This window comes from Branchiostoma lanceolatum, chromosome 2, assembly GCF_035083965.1.
Source record: "Branchiostoma lanceolatum isolate klBraLanc5 chromosome 2, klBraLanc5.hap2, whole genome shotgun sequence".
Taxonomy (NCBI): domain Eukaryota; kingdom Metazoa; phylum Chordata; class Leptocardii; order Amphioxiformes; family Branchiostomatidae; genus Branchiostoma; species Branchiostoma lanceolatum.
In genome coordinates this window covers 31,482,557-31,499,437 of record NC_089723.1, presented here as the reverse complement: position 1 = coordinate 31,499,437, position 16,881 = coordinate 31,482,557, and the positions used below count along the sequence as shown (strand labels likewise).

The 16,881-nt window shown below is 39.0% G+C and overlaps 2 protein-coding genes across 5 annotated transcripts in view; one reads left to right on the top strand and one right to left on the bottom strand.

The window, feature by feature from the left end:
• LOC136428622 (lipoxygenase homology domain-containing protein 1-like) overlaps positions 1 to 8,727 on the bottom strand; it is an 87,772-nt gene extending 79,045 nt beyond the window's left edge. For all 4 annotated transcript variants that reach the window (XM_066418271.1, XM_066418273.1, XM_066418274.1 and 1 more), the window contains exon 1: positions 8,596 to 8,727. The gene's annotated coding sequence lies outside the window, so the exon portion shown is untranslated. The remainder of the gene's footprint in view (positions 1 to 8,595) is intronic.
• Positions 8,728 to 8,818: 91 nt separating this feature from the next.
• On the top strand, positions 8,819 to 15,015 carry LOC136428633 (uncharacterized protein C8orf74 homolog). Its single transcript, XM_066418298.1, has 5 exons — positions 8,819 to 8,947; positions 9,524 to 9,716; positions 12,489 to 12,713; positions 13,383 to 13,558; positions 14,041 to 15,015. Exons 1-5 carry the CDS (start codon positions 8,891 to 8,893, stop codon positions 14,278 to 14,280), a joined length of 891 nt encoding a protein of 296 aa, XP_066274395.1. The 5' UTR covers positions 8,819 to 8,890; the 3' UTR covers positions 14,281 to 15,015.
• Positions 15,016 to 16,881: the final 1,866 nt, after the last annotated feature.

Genomic DNA, 16,881 nt, shown 5'->3' with positions numbered 1-16,881 from the left:
CAGAGCTAGTGTGTTACGCCGAAGGGTGATTATGCCGCCTATACAGGTACAGACACAGAAACAAGCAACTGCAACTAGCAGACTGACATACAACCAGAACTTTTGGGATCATTGTACTTGCAGTGTCTTCAGGTTTATTAGTTACCACAAAAGCGAAAAAATTTTCAGAGACTGTAGTTACATGTACTTTAACTTTCTCTGTTTTAAGACAATACAAATTTAAACATCAATTGCCATTCTTCTTACCAACTTCACTACGTATACCAAGTATGTGATGTCACTGTGCGTTAAAACTTCTTAACTCACACATCTATTTCAATCAGTTCGGGCAAACATATGGTCTGTCAGATCAAGCAACACTTTTAATACTAATAGCTAACACCTTGGAATGGCATCAATGGAAAACTGCTATTGTAGCTGGAACAACAAGTGTCAGGTCCAGACTCTCCCTGAAAGAACCAGGCCTGCCAGTTCTCTGGAGGGCTGTCCTGTCATATTCACAACAGACAATGATGAATAGTGCCCCCTTTGGTGTTCTACTTAAGCCCTGCATTCACAGCAGCTGCTGATGATTATAGAATAATCCATTATTGCCAACACCACCTGATAGCACAGGAAAAAGCCTTCTCTTAATTGTATAGCACAGAATTAGTGGCTTTGATTATCTCTAAAATTCTCCAAGTAAAAAACTCACGCAGCTATGACCAACTGTTAAAGATTGTTGCCTACAAGTACAACTATAACTGATAAGCAAATGGTAAGGACAAAATGTCTGATGACCAACCTAAACTCTGCAAGTTTCAGTCCAAAGGCACAGCAAAACAGCTACTCTCACCTCTCAAATAGAAGTACCCCTGGAATATAAGTACCCCCCGGAAAAATCTTCAAAATCTAATATAAGTACCCCCTGAAATAAAAGTACCCCCCGGAAAATGTCAGAATTGACAGTCGAGGTAAACTGTGTCCACATGACTGTCCGAAGGATATAAGATAATAAGGTAGGTTGCATCTATTCAATTATGCCTGAGGACCATACCTATTAAGTATATGAATATTGAACAGAATAACTGTACGCTTGTTCAAATCATGATGATCTTCCTCACCACTTCGATAAAATATAATAATAATGTTGAAAAATTGGGCATAGGTTCCCCGCTATGACCTCTAACCGGGGGCCATGGTGCTTCAAATTCAACAAGTGAAAATGTACATGATACAGTGTATATGCATTTTCTACTTGGAACTTGCAGCAAGTGATCAAGGAAAATTGTTTTATTTTAACATGAATTTCATTATCTTTTATCATTACTTTTATCATTACTGACATATAATCAAAATCATCAGATATCTAAATTGTTCCTAATCATATTTTCTAAAGACATTACCCCCCTAAAAAAAACAAATGTGAACACCAAAAAAGGGTTATGTCCATGAACTTTTGCTCCATAGCGTCGAGAACAAAGTTTTTGTGAGGCGGTTGAGCCCACAATATTGAACAGAGCTCGACTGTAAAAGTAGCACAGCGTCTCAGGCCGCAAATACGAAGAAATTACCGATTACATGTTGACAATAGAAACGGCCCTTTACCGCTAAATTTGGAAAATCTTACGGTTATTCTAAAACAAAAACCCTCCTAAAATATAGATAGAATTCTGTGTCCATCGTTGCCGCAAAATATAATATTTTCCACGCGTTTACAGTATCATTTTAAAGATCGTAATCTGTAATGTGCAATATGCTGCTAGTTTTACTGTCAGCACGCCTGATGGTGCCGCCGCCATGTTTCGATGGCAAAACATGCCATTGTTTACCGCTCGTTTTGTGCCGTTCTTAGATTTTGCGGCCTCAAAACACATATTACAAGGGAAGTTAAGTTATAATTGTCGTTTTTACGTGTAATGTATCTTCTGTGAACGAATTATTCTTCCGCCGCGCTACCAATAGCGGTCATCGAATTCTTCCCTGTGCAAGTCTAACGTTACTACTTGACACGTTTTTTGATCAGCATGCTTTGGTTTACGATGTAAACAGAGACTGTCAAAGTTATTTACATGACAATTGTATTTTGAAACGTCAGTGTTGCGTCTTCTTTCCCCCCCCAAAAAAAACAACGTTAACTTTGTAACGTCATAGCGATATCGATTGATATGTTTCGAGTGCCGCAAGGATTTCACAAAGGCGGCCGTCGGTCATAGCGGGAAATCAACGCTGCTAGGCCGAAAAATAGCGAATTACTAGCAAAAATACTGGGGAAATATGGGCAGAAAACCCAAAAATTTCTATTTTAGAGGGATTTCTGGATAGCAAAATCCTGATTTTTGAAAAAAATAATAAACGTACCGTCTAAAATAAGAAAGTAACGGGCGGATTTTGAGGCGAAAAAAAATACACGTACCGGTACGTTTATTTGAGAGGTGAGAGTAGGGAATACATGTGCCTGGCCTTGTCCAGGGTGCTGAACAAAATGTCAGTTGTGCTCAAGCTGACTTGGAGATTGTCTTTTACATGCAAATTAAAGCACATGTATCAATTTTTTCTAGGCCACTTCCTGTGTATAGCAGCTAGCATGGACAAGATATGGAGTCTTGACATGCTCCATTTAATCCATGTCTGAGGCAATGTGTAAGGGGTAATCCATTATCCTGACAGTCTCAAAGCTCTGATAAAGATGAGAGACTTACAGGAGATAAAGGCTTCTTTTCCTGAGACCTAATCTGTCTTACCCTGCTTCAGATTACATCAACACAATCCTCTGCAATGCAGCAAAGTCAATCCAAAGTTTCTATGGCAGTTTAGTAGGTCTGTATTTAAAGTTAGTCTGGCTTTACGTTTTATAAATGAGGAATTGAAAGTACCTCCGAGCCGCAGAATACAGTGGATCATCATCATCAATTGAAAGTACATGTATCATGCCAAAAAAGCAGTTACTCCAGCAACTGGATATGATCTTGGAAAGCAAAAATCTCAAGCAACTTTGACCAACTGTTAAAGATTGTTGCCTGCAACTATAACTTATAAGAAAATGGTAAGGACAAAATGTCTGCTGACCAACCTAATCATATCCAGTTGCTGGAGTAACTGCTTTTATGGCATATCTTATTACCTGGATGTCTTTAACCTTCATCAACATACATGTGTTACGTCTTGACAGACAACAAAGATGTGTCCTTGATTGTGAGCACTGCAGTTTTACACTATTATGAATTAGATATGATTTAGATAATTGTTGCAGTAATCCATCCAGTTCTGTAGATGTTGGTAGATGTCTTCTATTTTATGACATGCTAAAAATAACCATCAAAAAAACAGTTTTTGGATATGACAAGTGGCTTATCAAAAGTGTGTCACTGAGTCTGACCTATACTATTTATTTTCATATTTCTTCCTTTATGAAACATTAATATTAATGATATTAACAAAACAATTAACAGGCTTCAAGGGTGAGTCAAAAGTAATGCCACTTGTGTCATAGCAGGTTCATTACCTTCGCTGAGAAGGTTATGCAGAGGGTAGCGTGTGTATGTATGTTTGTAGTGGCACAGCATAACTCAAGAATGCCTTGATGGATTGTCTTGGTATTTGGTATGTTGGTAGGTTTTGATGAGACCTGAAAACGACTAGATTTTGGGCCCCCTAGCGGCTTCTTACGGTACTGCAGCAGAACTTCCTGTTTTGATATCTCGTGTTCTGGACATGCTATGGAACTGATTTTTGAGTGGTAGATAGATCTTTGGACGGAGAGTAAGTGGTATGGGTTTGGGCCCCCTAGCGGCTTATGTTGGAATTGCAGGAGCAGGTTTTGCGTCTGACTCTGAAAGGGAATAACTCAAGAAGGGCTAGATGGATAGTTATGATTTTTGGTAAGTAGATAGCTTGAGTGATGATGTACATGATTAGATACTTTTTATGCAAATAACTATCTAATTTGCATAATTAATGAGGAAACTTTATACTTCCGCCAAATTCCATGATAGGACTCTGAAACATGTGTCCATATGTAACTGAGGAAGAGAGAAATTATATATTAATTGATATGAACTATGCAAATGAAGACCTCATTTGCATAATTAATGAGAAAATACTTAAACGAGATGGCCTTGATGGATGGTAATGATTTTTGGTATGTTGATAGCTTGTGTGATGCTTAGTATGATTGGACGATAATTATGCAAATCAGATTCCAATTTGCATAATTAATGAGGCAACTTCAAAAATCCACTGTTTTCCATGATATGACTATTCAAATTGTAACTGAGGAAGAGAGGAATGTTGGTAGATAGAAAATATGCAAATGTGGGCCTAATTTGCATACTTAATGAGTAACTTCTATAATTCCACACTGGCAAATCATGGCAATTTCATACATTTAATACTTTTTTGTGGCATCGGGAAGTTATGTGAATGTGAACATCGTTGAATCAAATTATGCCTAATAAGGGCCTCATTTGCATAATTAATGATAATATAAGCATAACCTTCTTTGTTAAGCTCATAATTTGATAAGCTCATACTTTGGACATGTTCTATTTTAAGACAATCAACTGGTATGATTTATGATTGATGAGACACACTCCTAATACGTCAGTCATAAAGGTTAAAATCATTTAGCGAAGGTATGAGGTCGTGGAACTCTAGTTTTCTATGGAATGAGTTGAAATTTGGCACAAAGTAAAATTGAAGGCACACATATGTTTTAGAGACTGAAATATCTCATTTTGTTGTTAAGATATATAAGAGCAACTGAATGGCCACCCCCTTGGAAGTCCGTCCAATAATCAGTCCCCCTGACCTGCTTCCAATTACTGTCAGGTTAAGAAGCTGAAATAATACCTGTAAAATGATACATGACTCTATAGATTACGTGCCTATTTTAATTTCTGAACTCCAGACAGTTCCTAGGATGGAGTGAGGTGTAATATTTGAGGCAGTTGGATTCATTCAGGGCTCGAAATTCATTTTTGGAAATAGGTGCACTGGTGCACCCAACCAAAAAAATTAGGTGCACAGAATGAATTTTGGGCGTACCACATAAAATAAAGTTGAATGTCAGCAAAGCATAATTTAAAAGTTTACGCTTCTGGCTCTCTTAAGAACTTCAATCTGTGATTCTAAGTAATACATATATATATATATATAGAATAGAATAAAGTAAAACAAATGGTTGTATTGCTTTTTCTGATACTTACATTTCAATAATATTCTGTATACTAGTGTACAATACTACTTTTACCCTATGGCCTACAAAAATATCTAGGTGCACTGGTGCACCCACAGTAAAAAATCAGGTGCACAGCTCCAATTTTGGGTGCACAAGGGTGCACATGCAGCCACTATTTCGAGCCCTGCATAGCCTATATGATTCCTTGATTTAAATTTTTGTACACTATTTTCCAATCAACTAAAAACTTGACACGATTATATTATGTTCAACGTCTAACAAGTGTACTCAATTTTGTTTCTCCTAAGTCTATGGGAAGTTAGTCTACAAAAGCCTTTAATCAAAACAATGCATATTCAGGACCCTGACGACCAACCTGAATTCAACTCATACCTCATTCCACTCCAGCAACAATAAAAGAAAAATCTATAGGATTTCAGAAATGAAAATAAGCATGTGGCCGACTAAGATAAGCATGTTGATACATGTGCATTTTCAGCCTCCTCCAAAAAGTGCAAGTGGAGCAGGGAATTTTCTTTTTATTGAACCCCATTTGCTCTTTGCGTCTGATAGACTTCAATTTTTCCGGAGTCGAAAAGGGCAACCGTCTTCAAATCAACTCAGATGCTCATACAAATCTGAACAATAAAATGAGATTTTTCAGTCAAAAGAAGACATGTCCCATTACCTTTGTGCCAAATTTCAACTCATTCTATAAAAAAATGAGCCTGTTACGATACAGGTGGCATTGATTTCTGACTCACTCTCGTACTTTGCTTTGGTTTCTTTCTCGTCACGAATGTGCCAAATAGATTACCATGATCATTTGAACTGACGTGTATTAATCATCCTATAAATTGTGACTAATCGTTAAATGTTCACCTTCTTCGTTTGCTCCAAGCCTCAGGGTTTTGTACTCCACTGATAAAGACTATTAAGCCCCACCTATTTACCTTCACTTTCACTAATGCACTAATAATTCACTTCATTATCTGGCATACTCTGTGGATCAAATCCTTCCCTGGTGGCATAAAGCCCTAGATATTCTTCCATTAAAACTATTTTCAGCTCAGCAGTTCTGTTCTATATTACATTTTACGGTGTGAATTATGAGTTCAGTAAACTTCTTTCACAAGATATTCAAAGATAAGTATATGTTGCAAAGGATGCATGTTAGGAAGAATGCCAATGTTTACAGCAGCTGGGTTTCCAATTTCCTTTTAGATTATCTCCCTCTAGGTTGCATTGAAAGGTTTGGAAGTCATGCCTATTCCTCTTCTGCAAGATTCAGTGATCCAAGTTTGTGGTCAATACCACACCCTCGGGGACCATACGCTTTCAAGTGCAAAGTGCCAGGTTCATCCAAGTGTACTACCCTAATGGCATGTTCATGTAATTCACTGATGGGCAAAAGCTCTCAATAATATATGGTGCTGGCTGGCGGAAGCTGATAACAGGTAAGCCTTGGTGGCAGGCCTCATCACTCATGGTTATTAGGAAAGGTAATGGACTGGGTGTGCATGGATGGCTGCTGCATGCCCTGAATGACTGAAGACTCTCGATAACGCCAACCCAGTACGTTCATAGACTTACAAGTACTTGAAGTAGTGTAGTCAAAATCAAATGCATAACATGTAAGAACATAAAAAAGATGTTTTGTATACCTAGCTTTTCTTGAAATCTTTAAACAGAATACGGGTAGTGTAATTCTGTGATTGTTTACACTTATTACAGTTCCTTGAGTGCTACCATCATCCCTTGGTATGGAAGGATGCCTACAACAATTCCTTGAGTTCATAAAGAAATTCATGATTTATTAAGTAATTCAGGTATTCACAACACAAATTTGTGCTTTGTTGTGTGGCCACAGTCGATACTAAATATTTGAAAAAAATATTTTCCCCCCTCAACTTCACTTTACATTTTTAATTATAGGCTGGAAATAAGAGAAAAACAAGTGGGCACTGAGTATGACTTGTAATGTCCGGATCCTGCCAGGAGCAAGAATGGAACTGCAGTGGGAAAAGTATGATTTGTGGAAGGAATGATTTTTTTTTTTACATCTTGGCGAAGTAGACACAAATGGAAGCGGAACCAGAGATGCCTTCATTTCCGACCTAGATCCCTCCTAGCAATGGAATTCAGTGAGGGATTCTTCTTTGAATACACAAAACAGTAAACTTCAACATTGTAGTGAGGCAAACACCAACTTGATAATATTTTTATCCTGACTCTTTCTATGCAGACGCAAATTATTTCAGCCAACTGATATGGTACACAAGCAAACTCCACCACATACCACTCTTATTGAAATGTTGTTGCATCTTTACTCTACAACAGTGTTAAATTTTTTTCTGTTATTAAACTACAGCAGAGTTCTAATTCCACATAAAAAGCCTAACTGTCATTGACCCTAACTGGTCAGGAAAATAAACAACTGCATTGATGCCTAACTGTTCAGCACCACTCAGCTGTATGTTCTACCTATGTACAGCAGTGCCCCCCGCCAGCTTCATAGGGAAGTACAGTTACTGAATGTAAACTGGGGATAGAGATAAAACTGGAAGATGGACCCAAAAGTGACACAACCATCAATCTATTCACGTCCATTATCGATGAGTTTTTATAATGCCTCATTATAGCTTAAATTTAACAATAAACCATCGTCCAAAATTGATGTTATGGTAGCAATCTGTTTAATAGACACTACAGTCGAATAAAAATCAAATCAAATCAATAGACAGTAGGGCTTTAAAAACCACCTAGCCTCAAAGCCTGTACATATGCAGTCAATTTCATATGCTTACAGATACATAAAGGATCAGATTTTTTATATCCAATACGATATTTTCAAACTCTTCAGAATTTAAACCTGTAATGTTGTTGTTGCTCTCTTTAACACTGCTTTCTCATCGGCTATTAAATGATCACATTATGACAGCTTTCTACGTTATCTCTTCTGGCAGGTGCTGCATGTCATCTTTGTGCTCTTAAGTGAAACCTAAAGGTACATAATTTTTCATAATGAAATGCAATCAGCAAAAAATTTTAACCGGTCCTTGATCTAATCAAAATCAAATTACAACATGCAATTCTTTTTCTTTATCGTATAGAGACGGCAGTACAGTTCGACCAACGATTTTTAGCATCATCTAGACAAATGTGCGTCTTTAGGGGAGTTAAGTTCTTATATATGGTTTACAATAAGAGGATGTGTCACGAAATCGCACAGACTAATCTAGTTTCGATAGTGGAGTGGCGTCTGCTGCTACAATTTTTTTAACAATCAATAACGATAAATCAACGTTACCTAAGGTGAAATCGGTTATGATACAAGCAAGGACGTAATCTAGTCTTGATCACCTAATCTGAAAGTGTACGAAAAGATCGGTATACGAAGAAACTGACGGAATGGAAGCAAGTAAATGATCACATACCACAACTTTCTTCTGTTTTTCGGTGTACAGGCGCCATCTTGTTGTTTGAAATCTCGCAAACTCTCGCCACAAGAATGTGAAAACTTGTGACAGCAACTGAACAACATTCGCCCCCTGACTCGTGCAAACGGTCTTCTGCCTTACCTCTACATTAGTCCTGTTCTTCCTTCAGCTGTACCAGCATCTAAGAAATGAGCTGTAAATATGAAATATTTATGATTCCCAGAATTGATAAATTTGAAGTCTCGCGAGACTTCCTGAGGTCAACAGGTGTCACAGCTTCAGGTGTTTCAAAATGGCGTCCACGGTTTCTGTGACAACGGACCAAGCCAAAACAATAGCCTCTCAGCCGGTAAATATTGCATTTTTAGCCACTAATATCATCCATTTTAGCCAGGATCAAATTTGTGATGATTTTACAGCGTCGAATGCTCTGGTATTATTGTGTTCGTGCGGTAACTTCTGCTTTCTTGTTGTTTTTTGGTCGGGAGCCTTTCAAAGGCTTTCCTATCTTGTATAATACAAGATTAACGTTAATTTTATTTCTATGTACAACATAAGAAATTATTTGCTAATTCTAACGAGTCTTTCTATTTCCATATTAACCCGGGAAGGAGCTGAAAAAATGTCTATTTTCGTGTCTTCAGTTCTCCGGATTGTAAAACAACAATCAGGTGGTGCAGGAGTACTGCTGTATACGCAGCCTATATGATATGACTTTGGGTAGAATTAACTACTGTTTATAGTTCATTACCAATCCTGTTACTCACAATTTCGTCGACTTGTCTCATGTGAGTCCTGGGGCTAAATGGCTACTCTATCTGTTGACCGAGAAACATCTTCAGCTTGACTGTTTAGGAATATTGATATTTTGTTAAGACAAATCATATCTACCTGCTTTAGCACTGTATCCTTTATCTTGGTGCAGGCAGAGGAAGGGAAAAAGTCCCTAGCGAAGGTGCTGGGCTGGCAGCCGTATGATCCAGAGGATGACATGAGGCAGGACATTTTACTGGACTACTTGTACGACAACTTCATGTTCGCAGTGGGGAAAGGTTTCCCCTGGTCCCAAGCCGCGCTGTGTATGGAGCTGGCTGCAGACATGCAGAAGGAGTGTCAAGGTCAGGGCTTGTGGTACATCTTGGGTGTCTTTTTGTCGGCTCCAATTGTGAGCTTCAGGTTGACATCGTTACACAAGGCTGTGGTACAGCAGCGATGGCACACCTATGGTTTCAGAATGTTTCAAATATAATTGGCATAACTATAAGACAGTGATGAGGTCAGTGCCAATTCAGTGTCCAGTACAACTGGTGACTGTAAGTTAATCTTTTGTGTGCACATAGGATGCGGGAAAGTTTTATCTCATTGTCACGCGGCATTGAAAGAACAACAATCACAACTACTCATCTAACACCTCAGACAAAAATGACAAAAAATTGAAACTGTCAAATTTCAGCCCCATGACAAAATGACAGACACAACACTGACAACAGGCTACATCAACTTGCTGCTTTTGATGGACAGCTTTTAATTGTCTTTTTGACAAATACCCTAAAATCCCTGCAATGTTCACTCTCATTCTCTTGCACGAACATCCCATTGATCAGGTTGCCCCGCCCCACAAGGTCATCTTTGTCGTTCGTGGTGTTTTTCACCTCGTAAACCTGGGAAGATGTCAAATATACTATGAGCAGAAGTGTCCCATTTAGATATTGCAAAATTCCTTGTTTATTCCAGGTAGAACTGTTAAAATTGTAAACTAGAGTTCCAAGGATGCATACCTCCACAAGACTGCTCCTTCCACATCAATGTTTCACATTGCGACTACTGTAAATGCAGAAATGTTCGCGGGTTTTTAATTTCACGGTAGGGAGAAATTGGCGTTTTCGCGGTGGTCTTAAGTTCGTGTTTGAAGCAGTAGTAGCGCTACAGCCACAGGCGGGCAAAAGTTTTGGGGTGGTTTTAAGTTCGCGCTGAAGAGTTCGCCGCGAAAACTGCAAACATAAAACCACTGCAAACATTCATAGATTTACAGTAAGTGTTCCATTTCAGCAGTTCAGGTTTATTCGGTTCATTTTTCAAGAAGAAGCAAAACATGGAGCAAAATTTTTTTTTCTAAAGAAACATTATGCTAAGAGAAATAACTGCTACATGAAGATACATTCAATATCATAAAGAAAGTGATATGTGATGATATGATATATTACTCAGTAGATGTGTCACTTACTAGTCCCCAGCATCATTCTTGTGTGATGCAGTTTATGGTAGTGCTTACTTTTGCCTTCAGGCAGGGGTCATTTTTGTTGCTTGTCCGACTACAACTCAAGCAGGGGATCATTAGCTGTGAGAGAAATTTAGCGTTTCAGAAATATTTACGTGCAGAATGTTTAGCTGACGCTGAAATAGGAATTTATCAAAACATGGTTCATTGTTCTTTTAGATCATTTATGTCATATTTTGTAAGTAAAGTGTTTCAGTCAGATGCTTACCAGTTGGATTGTTGTAGGCGCAGCAGTTGTAGGTGCATCATGGTACAGGAATGACAGCGCCCCAAACACTTGAAACACATAAAAAGAATTTTCAAAGTCTTTGAGCCTATTTGACCAATCACAGCCATTATAAACTTTAGCATCATTGGGTAGTAGCTAATGAGCATGACTGAGTATCTACTAATGTTACGTTTTTCTTTCTTCCGTTGACTTCCTGCACAGGAACTTCATCCCAAAATTCAATTTTGCCAAAATAAATGGCTGTAAAAGACAGACAACCTGCCATCCAGTATACATGTAGTACTGTATACAGATAAACCCTTCCAAATGGATATTTTTCCACTGAAGGTCCTGAGTGACAACCTATTTGTCTACAGACGTTTGAAGAAGCCCCCATAAGTCTCAGTCCTGAATCTTGTTTCGTACAGATGAACCTGTGCCTTGTTCAGTTGTTGCAAGAATCTTGATATTTAAGTGTACAAAGTTCCATGTACCGACTACAAGACGGATTAGGGATGAAAATCGGGTAGCAGCTGCCATTTTGAGATGACAACTCCTTTAAAGACGTAAAGTAGGTCCGATTTCCTCAAGGCTTAAAGTCTCAACCCACGCACTGCACAGTTTAAAGTCCTTCTGAGCCACCAAATATTTCATGTTCAGTGTTTGTGCTAGTACGGGGGGTATGGGCAGTCACCTTGGCATTATATCATTGTGATTTTTGTGGAAGATTATTCTGATAAACGCCTTGGACTGTATAGATTGCATGAAGGTACATTTGTATTTAGGGGCCCATTCAATGACAATTGTGATAAAAGAAAGGCAGGACCACTTGTGTGTCAACATTGATTTCAGTATACGTTGGTGGTTACTGAGGTACCAAAGAAACTTGTCAGTTTGGGGCCCCTAGCAGCTTTTTCAGGTATTACAGCATTACAGACAGACACCCCCTTGCTGATAATAGAGTGGTATAGTCCATAGACAGCTGGTCTGCCCAACAAAGTCAAATGCCTCAATCTGGGACACCCAGCCAGCTTGGGAATTTTGGTTGAGCATGAACTACTGTAAATACATTCAAGTTCGCGTAGTTTTCATTTCGGGCTGAGGGGGAAATGGAGTGTTCGTGGTGGGTTTAAGTTTGCGGCAGGGCTATAGCCACATACTGCTACAGCATCAGACAAAAATGTTGGCGGTGGTTTTAAGTTTGCGATGAAACGGTCGCCGCGAAAACCTGCAAACATAAAACTACCACGAACATTTCTGCTTTTACAGTATTATAGCGCATTCACAAAAATTCTAAATATTTTATGGCAGTATTTGATTTGTTATTTCTTGTTAGATGTTGAATTTTGCCAACGATTGTTCAGTTTTTATCTTCTTTTAATTGGACAAATGGTTCTTTCACAGGTCTGCCTCTAGTTGAAGCAATAAAACACTACAGCACCAAGTCCCAGCCGTATGCTCAGAGACTTGGGGACAGGAAGTTCAAGATGTTCACGGACCAGTTCTTCCAGTCGTACATGCAGCACTACAGACTGTACCAGTATGTGTTCGGGAGGAACAGGGATGGCTGGGTGTCCCAGTACGATCTGTTAGTGGAGCCTCCCCCAGAACCCATGCTGTTCAAGGAAGGTAGGTTTTGGGCTGCAATTATTCAAGAAATAGTTGCATACTATTAGACAAAAAGACACGGCATTGTCCCCTTGCCTGGTCCAAAAGTAACTGAATATTATAAACTAAGCATAGAACTAAGTGTCATTTCTGTTTGGTTGGTGACGGTGTGGGTAATAGGAAACCTAAAATATGCACAATTCTTTAGCTTAAAGGAATAGTAGAAAAGCCATTAAAAAAAACCTGTATGGTCTTGTCCATGGTGCTGAACAGAACGTTGGTAGTATTGTCTTTTTATATGACAATCTTGTCTAATTTACTTCCTCATAGAGTAGCAGGACAAGATGTGGAGTCATTTCAACAACCATTTTTATGTTGAAGAAAAACAATGTATCATAACTTCCATTTCATTTTATTCAGCAACCATTTTATGTTGAAAAAAAAAACAATATATGATAACTTCCATTTTATTTTATTCAACAACCATTTTATGTTGAAGGAAAACAATATATGATAACTTCCATTTCCTTTAAATCAACAACCATTTTATGTTGAAGAAAAACAATATAGGATAACGTCCTGTCTCTGTATTGTCTATTTTTGTTGATCAAAGAACATTTGATGCTATTTCAAGTTGCAAAGTAGTTCATATGTTGATTAATGCACCACCACTTTTTGCTTTTGTGTTAGGGAAATCTTTCAAGCAGTGGGACTACGAGCGGCAGGTTGTGGAGCTGCAGACTATGGAGGCTGAGAGGAGGAAACTTCGGGAGGCCCAGAAGCAAAGTTTGGAGGAAGAGGGGGACAAACTGGTCCAGGAAGCCTTCAGCAGGCTGGAGGGGATAGAAGGCCCTGTGGATAGAGAGGTAGCCAACATTAGGGTTTAAATAGTGCAAAGTAACGATTATCTTCTGCATATGTCAGTTGGTTTATGAAAATCTCCAATGTTGATATCTCCAAACAGCTATTTGCATTGAGGAGTAGCCAAAGTGTACTGTTTATTGGTCATTATAAACTCTTGACCAATGCTTGTCATTTGTTAGTTTGAAATGAGTATACCTTGATCCGGTTTAGCTTGCTGAGAAATGGATACTATGTACAGCTTAGATGCACAACTTTATTAGGCCTGATAATTTGTGGTTTGCTGCTACCGGATGCAGAGTATTGCAGCACTTACCAACAAGCTTTTGACCAGTACTCTGATCCTCCTTAAAGCCTATATATATCACTTGACCTGACTTGACTTGAGCAACAGCACATAGCCATAGGCATCCGGCATGCAGTCAGTATTGCCCCCTGTCTCTGTTGCAAATTTTGCAGTTTCTGATGAAAAGTTTTGTTTTTTCAGATGTTGGCAAGTGTTGTAGGAGACAGCATCACGGCGCACGTTACAGTCACACGGGACAAGCTGAGGACGAGTATTGAGGAGGTACAGGACAACCTGGAGTTCAAACTGGAGAAGAACAAGATTCCCAAACCTCAGGGAGCGAAGACACCCACCCCACCCGTGTCAGGCAAGAGGCGCAAGTCTCCAGACCGACCCAGCACACGAGGCTCAAGTACATCTGCGAGGGGGAAGAAGAAATAAAACCTTTATACATGACTGTACATTATGTGTTAAGTTGTCAAGCATGTAAAAAATTGCTTATTCTAAAATGACGGGTCAAAGATGTTGGAAGAACTTGATTCGGTCTTTCTCAGATTTCCTGAATGAATCCAGTGAATGTTTTAGCAAATGTGACATATGAAAGGACATCATTAAGACGATTAGATTGCATATAACAATGAAGACTGCTATCTTAAGATTCTTATCACCTTTTACTTCGACATGTAGAGACCTTTAAACATGGTATCAACAGAGTTATGAGAGAAGTATGATCAGGAATATAAGACAATCTGTGGAAAAAAGGACTATACATGCGGCTACCCACATTCTAATTTTCCTACATTCTATGGTTGCAAACTTCTGCTCATTATTAAGTATTAAGTAGACCATTGCTCTGAATGTTATGCTAATCAGATATGCTTCTGTATAATTATTATTTAAGTCTCTTTATTTCTGTACCTGCCCCAAATTATGTCCATGTTGTGATTTGTCAAGATTGTCATGCTACATAATGTTTGTGATTACATGCCAGGGTTACTAAACTAGCGAGAGGCTATTCTTAAGGGTTAACCCTGAGGAAAGACATAATCGTTACATTGAACATACAGTAAGATATTAGGTTAAAAATTAACATTTACATATGGATATAAATTGTATTTACAAATTAACAAAATTAAGCATTTCAAAATAAAACTTCTTAAATTCGAAAAAATCCAAGTACTTTTCTAGTTCTACAATTTAGTCACACGCACAAACAAGGCTGATTATTTGGGAAACATATAGTCGATCCGCTGTAATATAAGATTTAAGATAAGATGTGATTTTGGATGGTTACACTAGCCTACATGTAACATACAACAAGATTCATGCATGAAAGGACAGGAATTCATCAAACACACGTACTTTAGGTATATAGTTTCTTTGTAGTAGAAATGGGGCCTGAAATAAATTCTAGGTAAAAAAGGATTGTGAAATGTGAGACCAAGGGTGAAACGAACTAGAATGAAGCGTTTGGTCCAAGAGTCAAGCATTTGCGTCTGACTAGTATTTTCTAGGACCCCAAAATATAATGAAGCCATCTGGCCAGACTGGAAGCTGGCTATAGCATGATCAGCTACAGTACTGCTATCAATCGCTATCACAGGTCGTGCGCAGTTAGTTGATTTGATTGGCACACCTTGGACACATAACGTTACCATACTATCATGCTGGTCGTGACCCACAGATGAAACATTTCAGAACACGTCGCAAAACTTAGGCCCTACAAATCACAAACAAATCAATAAATGCGATCTAAAAAAAGCAGCATGATGAAATACGACCTAGCTATCAGTCCACGTCAATAGTCTGGTATATTTACTAGACCCAGGATGTTTACTTGTCTAGGGCCAGGTCTAGACGTCTCAGGTGAGACTAATTGTTGCGTTGCAACAATATCAATTTTATTAGCTCAGATAACCAATGGAGTGAAAGACTCTAGAGTGACATTAATCTCATCAGACAGATAACCAATCCGGGAGAGACTCCAGAGTGACATCACCCATGTCAACCAAAAGTTCCACTGCGTGTTGCGTAATGCTTTTGTAGCTTTTACCTAACCTGGGAGGTTCACTCTTCGATCAGCTACCAGCATGACAAGATCGATATGTCTCCGTCTCCACGAGACCCGCCTGCCACCCTTGTGCAACCGCCCGGACTGGCCCCTTGTTCGTCTCCGTAACGTTCGTCCATGTAGCACCAAAGAGGTTCTAACCTCCTTGGTCGCACGGTTCTGCCAGCCGTCAATGTCATGGATGAACAGTAGGAGCCAGTCCGTATGCCAATGATATCTACTATGGCGTGATGCCTCTGCCTTTCCCACGACATTCGACAGTAAGTTACCAGTATTTCTCTATGCTGTACTGTACGTGTGTGACAGCAGACTCTGCTTTAGCGTCTTTAAAGCTGTGTTTAGCGTGACTCTATGAAGCTGTGTGTAAGTTGGTAAGAATTCATTATATAAAAGGTTCTGTGATTGCCTGAACACAACGCAAATTTTCAACTTTAGGACAACTCTTGATCCATGCGTTTGTGCGAGACCTGAGCATTGAGCAATGCTTGGCAGAAAATGTTTATCGATCTATCATGGTTGGAACTTAGAACGTATTTGTTGGTTGAAAATGTTGGTCAATGCACGCACTTTTTATCAGAGGTAACGGTACCCAGTCATAATCGTATGTCACATTCCCGCTTGCCATTGGACTAAGTCGTTGATGTGTTTCTTGCAGCAATGGTGATGAGGCACCATTGACATATATGTCTGGACGTGCGTGAAGGGCAGCAAGTATCAGTCACAGAAGGTTCTTTGAGAAAACATCCAGGGCCTGAAGGACATGCCGCATTTGACAAGGTGAGCATTACCTGTGTATTGTTTGACAGCTCTGCTTTAAAAGTTGATGGTGATATGATTCATGATGAAATTAGGCATGCATATGGTACGTGCATTGGCATTGGTCCTCAGTTACATCTTGTGTTTGACAAAATGTGTGCATGACCAAAAATTCAGTTCTAATTGTATGTCACATTCCCAATACCATTGGACAG